The sequence below is a fragment of the Mustelus asterias genome, chromosome 13 (assembly GCF_964213995.1).
Source record: "Mustelus asterias chromosome 13, sMusAst1.hap1.1, whole genome shotgun sequence".
In the NCBI taxonomy this organism is placed as follows: Eukaryota; Metazoa; Chordata; class Chondrichthyes; order Carcharhiniformes; family Triakidae; genus Mustelus; species Mustelus asterias.
The window spans coordinates 104025159-104047417 of record NC_135813.1 but is presented as its reverse complement, the minus strand read 5'-3'; the positions used below and the strand labels follow the sequence as shown (position 1 = coordinate 104047417).

The 22259-nt window shown below is 39.9% G+C and overlaps 1 protein-coding gene across 1 annotated transcript in view; it reads left to right on the top strand.

Annotated features, from left to right (window-relative positions):
• The window catches only part of LOC144502308 (uncharacterized), a 164861-nt gene that overhangs the window by 29402 nt on the left and 113200 nt on the right, over positions 1 to 22259 (top strand). The window contains exons 7-10 of the mRNA XM_078226119.1: positions 3339 to 3399; positions 10193 to 10328; positions 15898 to 16086; positions 20489 to 20523. Coding sequence (XP_078082245.1) covers positions 3339 to 3399; positions 10193 to 10328; positions 15898 to 16086; positions 20489 to 20523 — 421 coding nt within the window. The remainder of the gene's footprint in view (positions 1 to 3338; positions 3400 to 10192; positions 10329 to 15897; positions 16087 to 20488; positions 20524 to 22259) is intronic.

Below are 22259 nucleotides of genomic sequence, written 5' to 3'. Positions count from 1 at the left end.
TATCAACATTTCTAAATTTACATTCTAAAGATTTAGTGGGCGATTCTTTCCCATCCTGCTGTGCTGATTTTTTTAGCGCAGTGGGCCAGGAGATTTAAGCGGCGCCGGATTAGTGCGATCCGCACTGGGCGTCCGGCCCCGAGCGCGACGGATTTCTGGCAACGTCAGCTCTGGCATGGAGTTGGATTATATATGCAGCCCTTCATTTTAATCTAATTTAAATGTAATTAGCGGGCCCAGGACGGAATTCTCTGGGCCCGCTAGCCTCTTTTCTCCCACCTCCCCACCAGAAGTGGTCCACTCCAGCAGTGTTTAGTATAGCTCCCCACTTGTGGGGAAGCTAGCAGCCCAACCCCGCTGGAGTGAAGGGCAATCGCGGCTCCCCAAAGGGTGGGGTGGCAGGGAGATTGCCCCCTGGTCTTTGGAACCTTGACAGTGCCAGCCTGCACTTTGGCACTGCCCACTGGGCATGGGACAGTACCAAGGGGGTGGGGCCGAATGGGAGGGGGCAATCGGTGGGGGTGGGGGTTCCCGTTGCCCTTCTGCAGCAGGACCTGTGTGGGGTGAGGGGGGGGGGGGAGGAGGAAGGAATGAATGCCAGTGATTGGGGCTGGGGGGTTGGCCAGTGATCGAGCTGGCCAGTGACAACACCTAAAACCTAAAAAGAGGACAAGGGCCACTGCGCATGCGCTGATCTCGGTGCAATGCAGTCGGCCTCTTCCACAGGGATAGACCTCGCCCACAGATTTTTGACGTGAATGTGAGAGATTCTTCTCTGAATTCCTACTGAAAAAAACAGGCGTGACTTACTCCTGTTTTCAACACTTAGAATTGTTTTGGAGAATCACCCCCTTAGTATATAGTGTTTAAGGCAGTGACTTATAATTTGACTGAGACAGTAGGGAAGTCCTGAAACAAACCTCAAACATATCACTAAACATACAAACATATAAATAGGAACAGAAGTAGGCCATTCAGCCCCTTGAGCCTGTTCTGCCATTCATTAAGATCATGGCTGATCTGTTTGTGTTTTTAATTCTACAGTCCCACCTACCCCTGATAGCTTTTGCTTCCCTTGCCTAACAAGAATCTTTTCTATCTTCACCTTAAGAATGTTCAATGACCCAGTGCCATCTGAGGCACAGAGTTCCAACGTTGGAAAGCCCTCTGACAGAAAGAAATTCTCCTCATCTCTGTCCTAATGGACGACCCCATATTTTAAAAGTTTCCCCTTGTTCTGGACTCGTCCACAAAAGGAAGCATCCTTTCCAAGTCAACTTGTCAAGACCGTTCAGGATCTTATGTATTTACATACTTCAATCAAGTAACACCTTCTAAACTCCAGTGGTAAAAAGCTTTGATTGCAATCCTGTAATTTATAAAGTACAAGCCTACCTTTGCTTTATTTCTCAGACCTGTAATTTTTGATCCAAAAAACTTCATGTTAATTGGCCTATAATATTGCTAGAACCAGATCTATATAAACGGGCAGTAACATTAATTAGCTATAACAAAAGGGAGCCTCCACTTCACTCTTTTCATCCAGAGACGCTAATCCATTTTTTATGCTTCTATCTTGCACGCAAACCATACAAATAGCAGCCCAGCCTTTTCACATCACCAACCTATTTAGCTTGCCAGGAGCTTGCTCTTCTTGTCAGCCCTATAATTTCTTCTCAATTTAGGTTTTCGCTGATGAATAAAGTACAATGTTAGCAGATTGGTTATGATGTTTTCAATAGTCTTAACTTTGAATGACAAAGTTAAATCTATTGGGAAGTCAGTTGTATTCTTGATTTGAAAACAAATTTATTCAAAGATGACTTACAAAATTTCGGCCTCGTGCTTCTGTAGAGAAAAACATCAAGACCAGGATCGGCCACTTCCAATTAAAATAGAATTTTAAGTTTCCCCCGAAACTATGTATACTAACCTCTTAAATTACAACTTGATCTACTCACATTTATTGTTTCATGAAGCCTAATTCTTTCATAATAAATAACAAAACTGCAGCAATGTGTAAATGTGTACAATTATCAGAATATAAGTTAAAGTTTATTTATTAGTCACGAGTAGGTTTTACATTAACACTGCAATGAAGTTACTGTGAAAACCCCATAGTCGCCACACTCCTGCACCTATTTGGGTACACTGAGGGAGAATTTAGCACGGCCAATGAACCTAACCAGCACATCTTTCGGACTCTGGGAGGAAACTGGAGCACCCGGAGGAAACTCTCTCAGACACAGGGAGAACATGCCGACTCCGCACAGACAGTGATCCAAGCCGGGAATCGAACCCAGGTCCCTGGCGCTGTGAGGCAGCAGTGCTAGCCACCGTGCCACCCCTCTGTTTTATTGGTTTTACATTATCTGTGTGAAGTTGCATGAAATAAAATCGAGTATAGTTAGTGCTTGGAGAGAATTATCCACTTTTCATTGTGTTGCCTTGATTTCTTTTGTAAATTACCATTGAGTTTTTTTCATGGGTGCAATTACTTTTTTCTTGTCTTGAGGATTAAGTTACTGTTTGAATTTAAAATCTCAGAAATAACACACAAAAACTTGAATTCCAAGAATAATTTCAGTTAAGTATACTTCCTTATCCAAGTTTCTCTCTATTCTATTAATTACTGGAAATCTGACTTAAGAATTTTTCTTCTGAATATCCTATTAAAGGAAATTGTTTAAATAATTGAAAAGCTTATTTGATAGGAGGTTTACATGTCCCCTAGGGGCTGATTTCAGCCAGGCTGCCTGTGGTACATGTAGTGAAGGTATTGAGATCTTTGAGAGGCAGAGTGAAAAAAGTTCTGAAGACCAAAGAAAATACTCTTTACACAGGTGCTCTGGAAGTGACATAACCCTGAGTGCAGGGAGCCAGACTTGAGTATGTAGCATGGGGGAAACACCTTAAGAGTGAAGAGAAAATATACCTTTCACTTTTTAAGTATTTTTCTTAATTATTTTACATAATTACATTTCAAGTAACATTGTTCCAATATATGCCACTTGTAGTCTCCGAGCTAAAAGCGGGCACTGTTGAAATTGTGGAACTCCATAGTTCTGGCATGAAGCTTTTGGATCTGTAGTTAACAAATCATAAGGAAAATTTGTACCAAGGAATTAACCTCTTTCTGTGATGTTGTGCTTTCATTTACTTAGCAATTTTTTGCACAGATGCTTATATTTGGGAACTATAGCTGGTGTTTGCAGTCTATTGAAATTACTTTTTTAGGTGCATCTTTATTAGTATGCAAGTAAACTTCACAACATCTCAAGTGATTCGATAAATTTTAGTCAATGTTTAACCTCTAATTAAATTTCTTCTTTTTGCAGAACTGGTGAATTAACAAATCGTTTGTCAGCTGATACTCAGATCATTCAGAATACTTTAACGGTAGGTGTGAGAACAAACAAAAACATAAGATGGACATGTTTTCAGCACAAAACAAAACGTGTATTATTTGGTGTTTTCTTTCGGCAGAACTGGAGGCAAATGCATTAAATAAGAACATAACTAATGATCTAGATGATGGGACTGACGGTATTGTGGCTATGTTACAGATGATGCAAAGATAGGTGGAGGGACAGGTAGTATTAAGGGGGCGGGGAGGCTGCAGAAGGACTTGGATGGGCTAGGAGAGTGGGCAAAGAAGTGGCAGATGGAATACAACATGGGGAAAAGTGTGAGGTTATGCACTTTGGTAGGAAGAATAGAGGCATAGATTATTTTTTAAATGGGGAGAGAATTCAGAAATCAGAAGCACAAAGGGACTTGGGAAGCCTAGTTCAGGATTCTCTTCAGGTTAACTTGCAGGTTGAGGTGGTAGTGAGGAAGGCAAATGCAATGTTAGCATTCATTTTGAGAGGACTAGAATACAAAAGCAGGGATGTACTGCTGAGGCTTTATTTGGCTCTGGTCAGATCACATTTGGAGTATTGTGAGCAATTTTGGGCCCCATGTCTAAGAAAGGATGTGCTGGCCCTGGAGAGGGTGCAGAGGAGGTTCGCGAGAATGATCCCAGGAATTAAAAGCTTGACCTATGAGAAGCGTTTGAGGACTCTGGGTCTGTACTCGATGGACTTTAGAAGGATGAGGGGGGATCTCACTGAAACTTACAAAAAACTGAAAGGCTTGGATAGAGTGGAAGTGGGAAAGATGTTTCCACTAGTAGAAGAGACTAGGATCCAAGGGCACAGCCTCAGAATACACCGAGATGAGGAAGAATTACTTCAGCCAGAGGGTGGTGAATCCATCAAATTCATTGCCATAGAAGTCTGCAGAGGCCAATTCATTTAAGATAGGGATAGATAGGTTCTTGACTGATAAGAGGATCAAAGGTTATGGGGAAAAGATGGGGAAATGGGGTTGAGAAACTTATCAGCCATGATTGAACAGTGGAGCAGACTTGATGGGCCAAATGGCCTAATTCTGCTCCTGTATCTTAAAGTCTTATAATAGATTATATAAGAAGTTTAAAGATCAGACAAATTTCAGACAAGACACTTGATGCATGTTATTAGGATGATTTGTTCAGCAACAAAAGTTAGACTCAACAATGAAGGCAGTCAGTTTCAGATAGTTCTTGCTTCCCACCTATTCTAGCGACACAAACAGATCATGACTGCTTTTCTCTTGTCCCTCCCTCTGCCATCTTCAAATCTGTGTTGCGAATCTCATAAGCCTTGGTTTTTTTTACCTGTTGTGTTCTGATTAGCCGATGCCAATGTGTCACTGCTTTGATTAATTGTGTTATTTCACATGGGTTTGCTTTCATTGATTCATTAATCATGGTTACAAGCCTGAGTATGTACCAAACAGCGTGTCCCTCAACATGTAATCAGTCCGTTGTTAACTCCTTCCTGCATAAAATTTCAAAGACTTGCTGACCATGCATCAATTTGATTATGGCTGAAAGTCCATCAGCCCATTAATTTCCAGCAAACCATATTCTTTTCCCCCACCCACCCCCATTACATTTTGATGACAATCAGCCGGTGACATAGTTCAGAGATCTGTCCCCCTACTTCTTTTCGTATTCATGTTATCAATCCTTATTGCAATGTGGTTCTGATTGACTGACTCGAGCGATGCAGTCAGTATCATCTATGAGCTCATACAAAAGCACATAAAATAATTCATAGCATACAAATTATGGTAGGTATAAAAAGTTCACATTTCCTATAGTCACCACCTTGAGGTTGAAATGTGATGTAATGAATCACCTCCTCACCTTTTCCCCAACAGAGTAATTTCATTGAGCATTCTGCCTCACCTAGCAGTTCGTTCAGTAACAAACTTTAAACAGAATAAAGAAAAAAAACATACACAGTCAATGTCAGATGAACAAGCAAAAGAATCAGGAACAACATTCTCACCCAAGGACGGTGTCCTCTATTATGTGTGGCTTCCCACCAATGTGCCACTAAGATTTCTAATGTCTTTACTTCTTTTAGAATTGTCTTGTTTAATTTGTACCAACTGTTTCTGGGACACGGCAGTATATTCAGTAATGGACTAGAGCTTCAAGGAAAGTGGGGGAATCAGGTGACTTTTGAAATGTCAACCTGCACAGAGGAGTTAATCCTTGACTCAGGAACAAAATGGACCCTCGCAGGAAATAATGTTTTGGACCATACCAGTTTTGTTTGTGTGGGTTTGAAACAAAAGAAAGAGTATTTGACTGGGCGCACATTGGTGCCATTTATATATGTCTTACTTGTGGTTGTCAGGCAACTCTGATTTGCATTTTTTAAATACATTCATGGGATGTGGCATGGCTGACTAGGCCAGTATTTATTGCTCATCCTTAAATGCCCTAGAGAAGATGGTGGTGAGCTGCCTTCTTGAACTGCTACAGTTCATGTAGAGTAGGTACATTCTCAATGCCGTTAGGGATGCCGTTCCAGGATTTTGACCAAGCGACAGTGAAGGAGCAGGGATATATTTCCAAGTCAGGATGGTGAGTGACTTGAAGTGGAACTTCAAGGTGGTGGTGTTCCCATGTGTCTGCTGCCCTTGTCCTTCTGAATGGTAGTGGTTGTTAGTATGGAAGGTGCTGTCTAATGAGCCTTGGTGAGTTCCTGCAGTGCATCTCATAGATGGTACACACTGCTGCCACTTGTGTGTCATTGGTGGAGGTAGTGAATGTTTATGGATTGTGTGCCAATCAAGTGGGCTGCTCTGTCCTTTATGGTGTTGAGCTTCTTGAGTGCTTTTGGAGCTGCAGACAAGTGGAGGGTATTCCATCGCACTCTTGACTTGTGCCTTGTAAATAGTGGACAGGTTATGGGGAGCCAGGAGGTGGGTTACTCGCCACAGAATTCCTAGCCTCTGACCTGCACTTGTAGCCACAGTATTTATATGGCTGGTCTGGTTCAGCTTCTGGTCAATGTTAAGCCCCAGGATGTTGATAGTGGGGGATTGAGCGATAGTAATGCCATTGAAAATCAAGGGATGACAGTTCGATTCTCTCTTGTTGGAGTTGATTGGGTATGAGATTGGGTAGGCTGTGGTTCTCTTCCTTAAACAACGGGAGTGACTTGATTGAGGTGTGCTCAATCATGAAGGGCCTAGACAGAGTAGACAGGATTTCCTCTTCTCAAGGCAAGGTCGATTCCCATAGGGCACAGATTTGGGGTGATTGGTAGAAGAATTAAGAAAAATTGCATTTGCGGAACCTAAGTCAATTTAATTAGCCATCCTGCCTCATGTAGGAAACCTCCTCCTCCTAACCATTAATTTCTACAGCTGTCTTTCCATTCTCTATCTGTTACTGTCAAAATCCACACTTCCTACATGCTGCCTGTTTTTCAGTTGCCCTGCATCTTGACTCCTTCCTTCCTTCCTTATTGACACACAGGTCATTTCACCATAGTTATGAAGTTCACAATGATCACATTAAACTGTTGTGTTACATTGGTTGCCTTCCCCATACTTTGTGTCATTAAAGAAGCACATACGGGAGGGAGTGTGTTGCTGTCGGGGGTACTGTTGTAGGCCGAGTTTCAATTCTCCCTTACCAAATTAATATCATGGTTTTGATAGCACGAACGAGTTATACATCTGTCAAAAGTCTTTATCCTTTACTTATAAGAAGTGTATAGTATTTATTCTTTCACAATTTTTAACTGATTGATATGATACAATTTCCTTACTTTATCCCTGTCCTTCCCTTCCTTTCAGTACTTAATCAGATATACAGCCAGGGTAGGCCTAGCAATAATAGGAAATGGCCTATTCCACCTGGGTTCACATAACCATGATTTTTATCATTTTCCCATGATTTAAAACCATGACTCCATCACCTACCTGGTACTCAAATGGTTGTACCTTTCTGTCAAAGTTTTTTTTTTTCATTTTTTTTTTAGATCTTACCAGATTTTGGATCACACATCGATTTGACTTCTCCCACACACTCCTATCATCTGCTCTAACCATTTAGAACTACAGGGTTCCGTGGTCAAGGAAACCATACCCATGAGGGTGAGATGCCTTGGAACTCTCTCAACCTTCCAGTCATTGCTGGGTGTGAAATTCCTCTGGTCCAATGCAGGGTTTGAAGTGAAGGGCAGGTAGGGGTGGTAGACTATAATAGCCATAAGGTGCACGGGCAGCATGTTAACCCATTAACAGGGAGATCTGTACAGAATATTTTAAGTAGTGTTCAACATTCTACTTCCTTTCCCCACTATCCTTGAGGGTTGAGGGTGATGTGAGATATGTAACTTATGGTGAATGCTCAACAATTCTGGCAACCAAGAAAAATAATTTCTCTGTAGTGATAGACCCCACCTACAGGTAACTTCACTGAAAAGAATTCCAGCAACAATGCACTTAGTATTCAATCCGCAAGGGGAAGGCTTCAATCCACTTAGTAAATTGATCTATAATAATCAAAGAGGTATGTATAGTTGCTCTGTGTTGACGACAGAAGCCAATAAAGTCAATCTTCAGTGGGTAGGAACGGCGCAAAATGGTATGATTAATATTGGCAGGTGGGTCCCATTACAGGCATGGCAGACAGCAGGACACAAGGAGGTTAATATTACTTTTTATTGTGAGCCACCAGGCCACAGCCAGTGTCTTACCTTGCCTAAACTATAGAGATGAAGAGTCATATTGGACTTAAAAAGCTTCTTGTGAGATCAAGGGGGTTATCCCCATCTTAAATAGTCTCTAACCCATGCATGCAGCGGTATGGGTTAATGGAGTGGGGCATCTGACTCTCTCCGCTATGTCACTGTAGCGGTTAGTTGCAGTGTTGTCTGGTACAGCCACTATGGGAGGACCGGGCTGATCTTTGGATCCAACAGGTTTCTTGGGATCTGGTTAATTATCATGCTGGCTTCAATGGTCTGCCTCCTCTGCTAGATAATTCCAATCTGTATCACTCCCACTTTGCCTGTCATAGTCATTGTGGAAGCAAGGCCTGTTCTTTCCCTGTTGTTCTTCCAGTACCTTGACTTTAAATTGACGTCGGGCGTGGTGAGATTTTCTACATGGTCGTCTGGGAGCTTCCCTTGGGGGGCCTTGAGCATCTGTTAATTCCTGTTTAAGTCGTACATTTCCTTTAGTACATGTTTTCAGTTCTTCCTCTTGTTGCTGCCATTGAACTATCAGTGAATCGTCCTGTAAATAAGTAAAATGTTGTTTCTGTAACATTACTACGTTCTGCTTTACTGTCCAGAACTTGTTTTTTAATTGTTTAATTTCGTGATCTTTCTGCATTCATAACTTGTTTCAACATCTTGTTTTTCTCAAGCCCAATCATCAGCTTTGTTCATGCAGTCGATCCCTTAATGTTTCTACTTCCACCTTCGTACCATCCACTAGCCCTTGAATAAGTATAACTATCTTCTTGAAGGGTACTCGTTCTGCTTTTTGGTAAACGTTCTGTCAACAAAATCCAGACCTCACTGTCTGGTATGTTATCTAACTTCTCTTTATATATCGATAGAACATTATTCTTAGCTTTCCCTGACATCTTTTCATTTGCCTTTAACCTACTGATCGCACAACACTGGAGCTTTCCTTTCCTGGTGTGAATGATGGCCAGCCACACATTATCAAGATTCCTAACCTTCAAAACAAAATCAGAAAAATGCTGGAAAATCTCAGCAGGTCTGATAGCATCTGTGGAGATAGAGTAGAACCAATGTTTCGAGTCTAGATGACCCTTTGTCAGAGATTCAGAGACTAGGCAATAAATTCCAGACAAGGAAACAGCTGATGGAGTGGTATTAGGACAATTTATGAAGCAAGAGAAGTTATACTTAAATGATGGTAATCGTATCTTATTTCAGATGGTTCTTGCTTTCCACAGAGTCTAGTGGCACAAATGGCTTGTTACTACTTTTCTCTTGTCTCTCCCTCTGCCATCTTCAAGTCTGTGTAACAAACCCCTCAAGTTTGTTATTTTTATGTTTTGTAGCCAGGAGCTTTTCCTGTGTTCCGATGCACCTGTTAATTACTCAATGCATATGTATCACTGCTTCAGTTAATCTTGATATTTCATCTGTCAGTGCTTCCATTCATTTGTTAAGCATGGTCGCGTCCCTGAGTACAATTGCATATTCTCAACTTGTAAACAGTCCATTTCCTGCATGAACGTTTGCTGGACTAGCTGACCTCTGATTGTGCTGCAAGGTCCATCATCCCATGCAAAGCACATTCTGTTTTTCCCGTTGCATTGTGACCAAAAGCAGCAATGTAATTTGGACATTTGTCCTTTACTTCCCCTTTTCTATTCATGTCTCCAATCTTTATTACAAAGTCACACCGTATTTCCTCTGTCGAGCGCACACCAAAAAGTAACTATCTAATGTGCTCATACAAGACGCACATGTAATAATTCATAGTACAAAAAGTATAAAATATATATTTTCTACAAAATTATACCACTTATTAGTGTATATTTATGTGTATATGTAGTGTGCATGTATAAGTGTCAGAGTAACAATGTTCTGGATGCTCCATTTAGCTGATGTGTGATCACTGGATGGTAAATAAATGACAAGTGCAACTTACAATCACAATTTGTATAATGATGAGGCTTCTGTACTGCACAAAATGCGTTAGAACTGAATTGAGATATAAACAAACTCATGGTGTATGTAAGTTAGAAGATGATGGGAGATTTTGTTTTTCATTGGGAAGGTCATCTTTTTGCATTATGTTTTTATTGCAGGTAAACCTGTCCATGTTGCTGCGAAACACATTGCAGATCATTGGTTCTTTAGTTCTTATGTTTGTTGTAAGCCCAGCGTTGACTGGAGTGCTACTTGCCTCAGTCCCAGTTGTAGCAATAGGAGGGGTCCTATATGGTGAGTTGAATTTCAGTCTCGTGATGCAAGTTGTTTATTGGAGGGAGGAAATTGGGATTATTGGATCACATTGACATCCATAAGCAACTAATAGTCAGCTGTAGTATATTGTTCATTTTTCTCTTGTTACCATGATGTTTTGTTTTTCTCCGTTTCTGTTTTTTAATAATTTACCCTTGGTGTTAAATATATTTCCCACTGCTGTGTTCAGCGTTATTATCGCTGCTTCGTTTGTATTACATTGCTTCATAGAACTTGATTCGGGTTAATGCTGCTGTACCCACCACAACCAGATTACATAATACATAACATTAGATAGTATTTACAGAATAAGTCCATGCCAGTGTTAATGCTCCATATGGGAGCTTCCTTCCACTCATCATCATCTAATCCCATCAATATATCCTCCTATTCCTTTCTCTGTTGTGTTTATCTAGCTTCCCCTTGAATGCATCTACGCTAATTTCCTGAACTATTACTTGAATGCCACAAACTAACTACTCTCTGGGAATTACGTTTCTTCTGAACCTTTATTGGATCTATTGGTGGCTACCTTATATTTATGGATTTAAAGTTTCTGGTCTCCCCTACCCCTTAGTGGAAATAACTTATCTATGTGTTTCCTATCAAAACTCTTTTATAATCTTCAAGATTTCTATTGGGTCACCTCTCCTGTCATTATTTCTGGAGAAAAAGATTCCCAACCTATGTCGTCTTCCTGATGCTTATAACAACTCAGTTCTGGTATCATTCTAATTTTTTTTTGCACATTCTCCAGTGCCTCTATATCCTTTCTTTTAATATGGAAACCAGAACTGTTGACGATATTCCGAGCCTAACCAAGGTTCATGTAAGTTTAATGTAACTTCTCCATTTTTCAATTCCATTTCTCTGGAAATGAATCCCAGTACTCAAGCCTCTTGGGACTTAGTAACATTGCTGTATACATTTGTCACAAATTGGCATTTTAAAGTAGCATTTCTGCTAATGTATTAAACCTTTCATTACTGGAAGATGCTAAGCAGAAAAATTAGATCTTTTGTATGTTAGTACTATTATGGAAATGAATCCTGTGTTGGAATGGCGAGAAATAGAATGCATGGATCAGTGATATTTGGAAACGTGCGGCAGCCTGCATACACAACAATTCTTACAGGAGTTTCACATAAAGACCATAAATCTTTGATTTGATGAGTATGCAGAGGGCTGAAATAGCTGTGCGACATTGTCTCTGCTCAATGCAGATTCATTATTTTCTATATGATTCTTCTGCCAGAACAAGATAGTCTTTGTTGTCAGGAAGAGATTCATACAGAAGATAGCCCAAAACAATTGAAATCATTGATGCAATTCAAGGAAGTTAGCATGGAAATCATAGGCCTGAAGAAATTTTCATAGATATTCAACATTTATTCCTTTCACTCTTAGAAATAACTAAACTCCAAGACATATCTGAAATGAATTGCTTACAAATAAAGGTGCAGAATAGCATTTTAAATGTAATTATTAACATGCAGGACATTTGAAGCTTTTGCTGGGACTGGTGGATAGGGCAGTGAACCATTGCATAAGCTGGAAGTCTTGGGTCAAAGACTTTAATAAAAACTGCAGATTGAAGGAAGAGACCAATTGTTCAGACAATAAATATGATTTAGTGTATCATAAAATAGGAGGTACAGTCTACTTGAGATTTAATCTATAGTTGCAGAGAAAATGAGAAAGCAATATTACCCACTTTTCTGAGGTGTGCAGACCAAGGTTATTCTTTCACCTCGTGGCGCACTGTGACCTGTTGTCCCTACTTTTATAGTATTGCCTTACATGTAAGGATTGGTTTTCCTCACTTTCTTGCCAATTGCATGTATGCTATTTCTATTGTTACGTCCAGGTGAGAAGTGGTGAAATGATTCCTCTCTACTCAACATCCTCGATTGGTCACAGCAAAGGTTTAAGTTTCTTTTTCACAAGGATATGCCTTTTCCAAATCAGATTTTATTTAGCTATTGAAGCTGTGAGCAATAAGGAGCCAATCAAACAAGGCTTTCTGGAGTCTGTTATGATCCTTGGCCAAACCCCTGAATTGTGGGTATGAAGCAGTTAGGGACCAAAAATGTTTTGTTTGAAATAGGCAAAATTTGAGTTTCAAGTCACTTGCTTAGTGAAGAAGGCCACGTGATTCCACAAGTTTGAGCAAACAAAAATAAACTGCTATATAAGGTTAGAAGGATAAAACAATTTATAATATCTAGCATTCAGGATAAGTATGAGGTACGTGCAAAGTAACAAGCCAATTGTGGTCGAAATGGCAGATGTGATCAAGTCAGAGTCCATGGATTTCTCAACAAGTCATGAGTCAACCAATTTCACTGAAGCTACATCTCTCTCATGAGGGATTGCTACCTTCAGTTTTGAAGATCTTGCTTTGGAATTCTCTGGAAGTGTCGCTCCAACTTGGATGACTTCAATGACAATCCACCTCACAGGGTTTCAGTCACAACTTCCGAAATTCTGTTCTGCTAGGCTCCTGAATATGCATCTGCGCACAAACTCACCAATGCAACTTCAGCGGTTTAGCCATGCCAAGCTAAACACTACTGTTCGAAAGGCGAACCTTTTGCCTACTTTCTAGGATCTTCAGAGCTTCTTCTGAGCCTTCTCTGATTACCAGGGCTTTTCTTGAGCTTAGAAAAAAGTCTGCCCACAGCCCTTTTCTTTTTAGAGCCTCCTTTCTCTGCTCCTTTTTTAATTGAAATTGGACCCTTTCATGTTTCTGCCCCCCTCTCTGGACTCTTCTTTTAGGACCTCTCCCTATGCCCTTTCACTTTGGGGCCTCTCCCTGCCCCCTGTCTGGGACACTAGTCATTTCGATGATGCTCCGCTCCTGGTCATCTAACTTGGGTTTTCATGTCATTTTTCTCACACACAAGTGCATTGCGTGAAAAGAAAAATAAAAAGGCCGATCTGCACATGAGCAGCACAGTCCCAGTCTATGTATATGCAAAAGCTTTGAGACCCATCAAGTGTTGAAGTTTCCAAACTCCACTCTGAACGTCAAGGCAAGTTAGGGTTTCATAACAAGTGAAAGAGCAAATTTATTAGTCACTAAACCTGAGACAAATGATAAAAATGCAAAGTCAGTATTCTGCCCTCATGTAGTCATTCAGACATGCATGTGCGTATGCACACACACCCTAAAGGAAAGTTAGTCAATTTACAAAAAAGGTAAAATAATATATAGTTGAATTCTTTTGATTGCACTTTGGGCATAGATTTTAAACACTTCAGCTGATTTGGGTTAGCAGATTTCTTGGATGTGGTCAGATATAAAAGATGGTGCAATAATTACAAGATCGGCTTTTGGTAGAGTTGACTTCTCAAGCTGAGTTACATGCTTATTCCAAAAGAGAGAGAGGGAGAGAGGTAGAGAAGGCGGCCTTTCGCCTGTTTCCTCTACTGAAGACTTTCTTGAATCTGCCTGTGTCACTTGCAATCTCTCTCTTGTGGTTGGGCAGCCTTATGTTGAAATACTTCACCCATTATGTATTTCCAGGGGGTTTTGGCTGTGTCTGTCTGTGACGGCCATTGTTTCAATATCCAATACTTTGCATTTTGAACATCTCTTTCTTAGACTGTTACGGCTTTGGTGGATGTCTGGATTATAGAAAATGTCTTTCCCTTCACAGTACCCTGAGGGTGATTTGTTTGTTTCTCATCTTCACCTTGAAATGTGGCCTTGCATTGTTAAGCAGTTTGCTTTGTCTCAGTTCAAATTGCAAAAAAATGACACTATTATTATGATTATATTACTTCTAGCAGGATTGTCGATATTTGCAGTTTCCTTTTTAAAAATATCAACAATCCCTTTTTAAGTTGAGGAGAAAAGTGGTTAGTGACATTGGGAAACTGGGTACTGTGCCCATCAATATGAGAGTGCTGAGCTGCTAATAGTAATGATGGCTTATATCCCCATCCTTGAGCAGAATTTGATGCCCCTTCTGGAGTGCATTTGGAGGGGTGAGAGCCTTTAAGCAGGCAAGAAGTCACGGGCCTCTGCCCTGATTAAGTCCAGGGTGAGAAGACGTCTGGAAGACCTTCCTGCCTGTAAGTAATTAGTACCCAATTAGGGGCCTGATTCTTCTATTGCTGGTATTGAACAAGTAGCAGGAGTGGAGAGTCGCCATGCAGAAAGCCCAAAAAGCCAGCCATGTCTGGTTTTCTTGTGGGCTACAAGGGAGGAGTCCCTCATTCAAAGGCACTTGGTATCTGATTGAGGCACCTGGGATCAGGAAGGTGCAAGGTCTGCATAAAGCCACCCCATTGTCCTTGCCTCCGGTCCTCTTCCTATGCTCACTTACCTTTAGCCTTTGGTTCCTCATTGCCCTGAGCCCCCGATGAGTGGATTACTGGCAGCTGTCACTTCTCCTGGTGGCATTGATAGCAATGGAGAGCTGCTGGACTCTGGTCTACAGTTCAGGTGTGGGATTTCTGTCCCTGATGCCCTTAATCCTGGGTAAGGCCTGATGCTGGGCACTTAGTATGGCAGATCTTCTTCAATGGAGGTGATGTGGGGCTTCCGCCAGTTCTCCAGGTGAGAACCCCCCCTCTCAAATATTAAACTCTTCCTGCCCTATCATTGCATTACATGGAGCAGTCCAATCTTTTCAAAGGTGAAGATTAAAATCCCTCACGATAGGAACAGTGCTTCAATTGACTCAGTGTTTACTGATGTCTGGGTGGGTTGTTGAGAAATCATGGATATCTGTCTTAGTCACATCAGCCACTTATTGTGCAGTGCGCTGTGCTTAACCACATAACTCTGTTTCTCTCTCCATCGATGCGGCCAGATCTGCTGAGTTTCTCCAGTATTTTCCCTTTCTATTATTATTAAACATCATTGTTCAAATGTTTCCAATCCACAGAAATTCAGTCAAAGTTTGATGTACGGACTTGTTTGTGCCATTTATTCTTTTGAGACTCCATTTACAGCTCAGGGTTTGATAATTAAGCTGACTGGTAGCACGTCATTGCTGCATACTTTAAGTCAAACAATATCTACTGATGGTGAATTCTTCAGAAAATATATATATAACCAAGCAGGAGAATCTATACAATTCTGTGCCGTTATGTTTCAGCATTTTCTAAATGATGCATTTTAACAATCAGTTGAAAATTATACATCAGCTACTCAGTAAATGCTCAGTTTTTGTGATGGTGCTTACATAGGTTGGTTTATCTGTTGGTGTAACATAGGGGCAGCATGGTGGCACAGTGGTTAACACTGCTGCCTCACAGCGCCAGGGACCTGAATTCGATTCACGGCTTGGGTCACTTTCTGTGTGGAGTTTGCACGTTCTCCCCGTGTCTGCATGGGTTTCCTCTGGGTGCTCTGGTTTCCTCCCACAGTCCAAAAGACATGCTAGTTAGGTGGATTGGCCACGCTAAATTCTCCCTCAGTGTACCCGAACAGAGTGTGGTGATTAAGGGATTTTCACAGTAACTTCATTGCAGTGTGAATGTAAGCCTGCTTGTGACACTAACAAATAAACTTAAACTTATGTTGATTATTCAGGGGAGTTTGTGAAGAGATTGCAAAAGAAATTCCAGGATGAACTGGCAGCTGTTGGTGCAACGGCTGAAGAGACCATCTCTAACATTCGTACTGTGAGGACTTTCTGTAGTGAAAAGAGATCTGAAGAACTGTATGACCAAGGAATAGATAAAAGCTATCTGATTGGAAAGAAGTTGGCTCTGGCAGAAGGTAATGTTCAGTGTGCTTTTTTTCCCCCTGAATTTTAAATGATTAATTTGCAAAAGATGCTTTAATTCCACCCACCATTATGTATGAAGATCCCTTATATATTATGTTGATCTTTTATTTTGTATCTGTCAACTGTTAATTGGCTCAGCTCGGTGAGATGCTATTGAGGACATTAATAGATATTTCAGCATTATACCCAATTTTATTTGGCTTGGCTTTTGTGACAGTATTCTTAAAGACAAGTCATAAAATGATTAAATGTTGAACCTTTTAAAGGCTGCATTTACATTTCCGCAAACAATTTATTTTAAGAATGCTGTGAATTAAGCAATATGGTGCAGTTCACTACCTTTTCTGAATTGTTGCTTGGGCATTATTAGAATACTACATATAATACTTTTCCTTGCTTGAAAGCTGTAAAGGTCTTTCAGTATTCCTATAGGTGTATATAATCAAAGCCTGCTTACACAACCAATCAATACTACTTTACTTGTTTTCTAATTCCTATTCATTCCAACATGAACCTGCACTTTATTTTTTAAAAAATATTTTTTGAACAAAATCATTTTGGTCTTTCAAACTAATTTCCCGTTGCTCTTTTGAAATTGCTACAAAGACTGTCAAAATATGCCATACTTAAGGACACCGTTTTTTGGGAGCATTACAACATCTTTCTTTGGCATATTGACAAAATAGGTCTTCTGTGCCCAATTGCAGGCCACACTGTTTTATTTGATTTCAGGGTTATGGTGAGTAGGACCAGCTGACAATCCCCAAGCTGATTTTTGCTGACCACTGCCAGGTTTTTTTGAATGCTGCTTTCGGTTCTTCCACAGAATTGCAGGGCAAGCTGTGATTGTTCTGTTACCAGAAGTGACGAATAACATTGCTGCCCTGTCATATTAGTATCGACTATATTACAAAATTAATTTGATTTTTAAAATTCTCATCTTTGTTTCCCAAGTCCTCCAGGGCCTTGCTCTCTCTCCCTATCTCTGTAATTTGTCGCAACCCTCCAAAGATGTCAGGGTTCCAGGTTCAATTCCGGCCTCGGGTCACTGTCTGTGTGGAGTTTGCACATTCAGATTCCAAGGCCCTACACTCTGAAATTCTTTCCTTAAATCAATCCACTTTTCTAACTCCCCTCTTTTAAGATGCTCCTTTCAACCTACATCTTTTGACCAATTTTTGTTAGTTGTTTTGTCTTTCACATCTCTAGGTGCATCTTTTGTCTCTTGTCCAGGGACATGGCTACAGGGTGACATAGACTGTGACCTGAATATTGAAGGGTATGTGATATTTAGGAAGGACAGCAAGTTAGGAAAAGGTGGAGGGGTGGCTCTGTTAATTAATGATGGCATACGCACGTTAGAAAGGGAACTAGGATGTAGAAACAGTTTGGGTTGAGATGAGAAATGATAAAGACAAAAAGTCTCTAATTGTAACTACACAGTAGGACAGTGTATAAAAGAAAAGATAATGGGAGCCCGTCAGAAAGGTATGCCAATAATTATCTACATATAGATTGAAAGAATCAAATGGGCAAAGGTAACATAGATGAAGAGTTCAAAGAATGTTTTTGTGATAACTTCTTAGAACAGCAGGTTCTGGAGCCAACCAGAGGGCAGGCTGTACTAGCCTTGGTATTGTACAATGAGATAGGATTTATTGATGGCCTCATAGTGAAGGCACCTCTAGGTAGCAATGATCATAATATGATTGAATTTTACACTCCGTTTGAGGATGGGAAGAGTGCATCCAAGACTAGTATTTGAAACTTAAGGGCAATTATGAGGACATGAAAGCAAAGCTAGCTAGAGTGAACTGGCAAATGTGCTTAATGAATAGATCACTAGAGGTTCAGCAGCAAACATTTAGAAGGATATTTCAGAATATACAGAATAGACGCATTCCTGTGTGAAAGATAAATTCCAAGGGAAGATCCTTAAGTTAAAGACAATATTAAAGATAAAGGAAAAGCATGTATTTGTGCAAGGATGAGTTGGAGGTCAGAAGATTGAAAAAAAAAACACCAAAGCATGACAAAAAGATTGATACGGGGGAAAAGCTAGAGTGAGAGAGAAAGCTAGCTAGTAATATTAAATCAGTAAAGAATTAAGAGTGTTGGTCCTATGGAAAGTGCGTCTGAGGAATTCATAATGGAAAGTAGGGCATTGGTGGATGAATTAAGGAGATAATTTACATTGGTCTTCTGTATAGAGGACACAAGTAACATCCCAGAAATAATTGTGCATAAGGAAATGGAAGGGAAAGAGAGAGTCAGGAAAATTGCAATCACCAGGGAAGTGTTATTGACTAAGTTGTTGGGTCTGCGGGCTGAGGTGCAAAGGGACCTGGGTGTCCTCATATGTGAATCACAAAAGGCTAGTATACAGGTACAGCAAGTAATTAGGAAAGCTCATGGAATGTTATTGTTTATTCTGAGTGGAATTGATTATAAAAGTATGGAGGTTATGCTTCAGTTGTAAAGGGCATTGATGAGACCACATCTAGAGTATTGTGTACAGTGTTGGTCTCCTTATTTAAGGAAAGATGTAAATGTATTCGAAGCAGCTTAAGGAGGTTTGCTGGATTAATACAGGAATGGGCAGCTTGTCTTAAGAGGAAAAGTCAGAGAGATAAGGTTTGTAATGAGGTTTAGAAGAGTAAGAGGTGACTTGATCGAAACATTTAAGATCCTGAGGGGTACGGACAGGGTGGATATGGAGAGGATGTTTCCTCTTGCCAGAGGATCAAAAACTGAGGTCACTGTTTAAAAATAAGAGGTCACTAATTTAAGACACAGATGAGGAGATTTTTTTAATGCAAGAAAGTCAATGAGCCTCTGGAACTCTTCTTCAAAAGGCAGTGGAAGCAGAGTCTTTGAATAGTTTTAAGGATGAGCTAGATAAATTCTTGATTAACAAGGGGGTGAAAGATTATCGGCAGTAGGCAGGAATGTGGGGTTTAGGTTACAATCAGCTCAGCCATGATCTTGTTAAATGACAGAGCAGGCTCGATGGGACAAGTGGCTTACTCCTGCTCCTAATTTATACGTTCCTATGTCCCGTTATCACTCCCTTAGGACTTGCACCACTTTCTATGACTTAATCATTCCTGCCTTCAATCCCACAGGTCTTCCCTTTTGTTCCTTTTCCCATCCTCTTACCCCTCTACCTGTTATTTCCAACTTACCCCAGTTCTGCAGGTCATCAGCCTGAAACATTAATTCCATCTTCACACTTCATAGATGCTGCCAGACCTGCTGAGTATTTCCAGCATTTTCTGTTTTCAGTTTTGCTTGGAAATTCATTGCCTGCTGATCTTTTGGAGTGTTTACAGCCTGTATTCTGCTACTTGTAGCCCAGTGAAGCGTTATGTTATCCTAAAAGAGTATATGTAAAATTCAATGTTTTTAATTTTGCTTTCTACTAAAAGACAACTAAACTATACCATCTTCATGCAAAAGAGCTTGTTAACTTTTCAAAGCCAGGTAAACCAATTCATCGTTGTGTATGTAAATTATGCACATTTTGGAAATTTGGAGGTGTTAAATGCCTGATTTTCCAATCATTAATTTAAATGGTTGTAAAGTCAGTGTGTATGCGAGTTTTAAACACGTGTCCACTGGAGGCAAATTGCCTGCAGTCTGTCTTGACATTATTTAGATTACCATGCTGTAAATAAAGTTTTTTAAAAATGCTTTAATTTTTTTGAACACATTCCATCCTTAAAAGCTAAGTGCAGGTGTGCATTGAAACCCTGCACAGAACTTAATTTCTGGCTGCTCTAATCTCTAAATGCAGTGTTTGGTGCTTTTAAGCCCATGTAAACAAATGCATGATGAATGCACTGAGTAAAATCTATAGGCTTTAAATCTCAACCTAACCTTTTGGAATCAAAGTTCGGAAGTGCACACTAATAAGTTAATTGAAATAATGCCATTTGTTGGGGTAGTTTATACCGTGATTGTTGATTGCAATCATTGGGATGATACCCAAAGGCATTTTTAAAATACTGATGTCAATGTTTTAATTACAAGTACCAAAATCCAGCCTCTTTGTACAGGATTGAATGGTTTCAGGCACTTGAGTTACTGTAGTAACCTGCAACAGCAATCAGTATTTCTATGATAATGACCTTCTCTTGTTTGATTAATTTAGATTTGCTTAATTCAAAGTATCTGTTTAGTTTGAAGACTAAATTCCCATATTGTTCAGCTATTTATTTTGCTTTATTCATATGATTGGATAATACAAATTCTTAGAGTACAGGAATGACTTGAAATGATCAGATATAGACTGTATTTCTTGAATGGCTTGGTTTTACCAATAACTCACCCACCAGTTGTTTCATTTTACTATTTGCGTTTCTAACTTTGAATGTTTGGTTTTTTTTTAAGGGTCATTCAATGGGCTGGTGCTGACCATTTTACAGGTAGGTGATGATCTGCTCCTTTTAAGAAAATTGGGAGAGATTGGGATTTAACTAGATTTACTTAACAAAAGATTGTGTATGACTGCAAGTTTTTTTTCCAATTCTATTTTGTATCTAGCCAAGAACTGCAGCATTTGCAGGTCACCTGAAAGTGATAGTATGAATGTGTATCAGTCAGTTGATGGAGGAGAACAGGAACAAACAGAGCTTAATGTGAGACACATTTTTCAAAAGCAAGACTAATGTTGCCAGTAGCCCAGACTTTTTAATGATAAATCTGTAAAGCGCAATTTATCAAGCAGTCAAAAAGGCAACAAGTTCAACCCTAATCCTGATTGGTGTTGAATAGCTTGTATCCAGGTTCCCATGATAGTGTGTCGGCTGTGTAAGGATTCCAATCAATGTAGGCTTATAAACAGAATGTTTCAAAATGTGGTTTGAGAATTTGTCAGACATTGGACTCGAGCCAGAGGACAACTGCCCTGTGGGTATATTGGTCTTTAAAACACTTGAGCTGTCCATAGATTGCATTATAGCAGGAATTGCACAATTGCTTTTGTCTGGAAAGATATCTGGGTTTTACTAAACCATTCATTTTTTTAATTGAATGCACTGAGTTTTGTGGATTTTGAGTTTGCTGACTTGTTAGCCTTGGTGCATTTTTTTCACTTTGCTGACTTGCATATTTAGTGGGATACATTAAACCTATCCTTCTGTTAGTATTTTAATGGTTGATAAATGTGCAGTTTCTCAAAGTCTAGCGATGACTCTTTGCCCAGGTCTAATGCACTATTCAGCTGATTGCAGGAAATTTTCCCTTTCTGTCTGCTATGCTTTGTCTTAGCTATATAAAACTGAACAAATTTACAATTAAAAATCATTTTAAACTGCTAAGACATTGTGATAATGTAGTACCCATAGGAAAAGAAAGCTGCCCTGTAAGTAAGTAAGATCAGAAATGCTAACCTTATGAATTACTTTATGAAGGTATTCATCAGTAGGATATCCCTTGTGTTCCTTAAAACACCATGATGTATATTATTTGTCCTTATCAAAGTATTTTCTTTTACTCCCAGCCGCATTTTTCTGAGCTTGTGGCAGACTGGCTTGTGCAGATTAATTCCATATGTTGCATCTGTTTTCAGACTGAATGACTATAGCGAACTGTCAGTATCTCAATCAACACTTCTCCATTGTATGTAGCTGGGTACTCTTGCACAGATGTGCTGTTTCCACTCAAATTTTATTTTTTGCATTCGTGTTCATTAAGTGTGCCCTGTGAAATAAATGGGGATCTGGCTTATTTTGATTGGATTGGATTGAAAAGTTTACTAAGTATGTGTCTTTTTTTTAATAGAATTATTTTACCTAAGCCTTTGCCTTATTATGCTGTTTGTCTTTTTAAACCTTTTTATCATTACAATGCATAACTCAATTTTCCAAACTTGTCTTACGTATTTTATTTATTGCTGCTGTCTGCATTTGTAACTTTTTACTACTCCTACAGCATGTTTATTAGTATTCATACAGATCATATTTCAATCACCACTAGCCAGCAATGTGACATGCTTGCCTTATGGCTAATCTAGTTTATCCGGGGACTATGAACATCCCTGTTTCAACTCTCAATCTAGACTGAGATAGGAGATCCAAGTACAGCTTTGCAGTTGCCCCAGTACTTCAGCTGATGCTGATAAAATCCCACAGCCTGTGCTGGAGGTGCATATGTAAGGAGC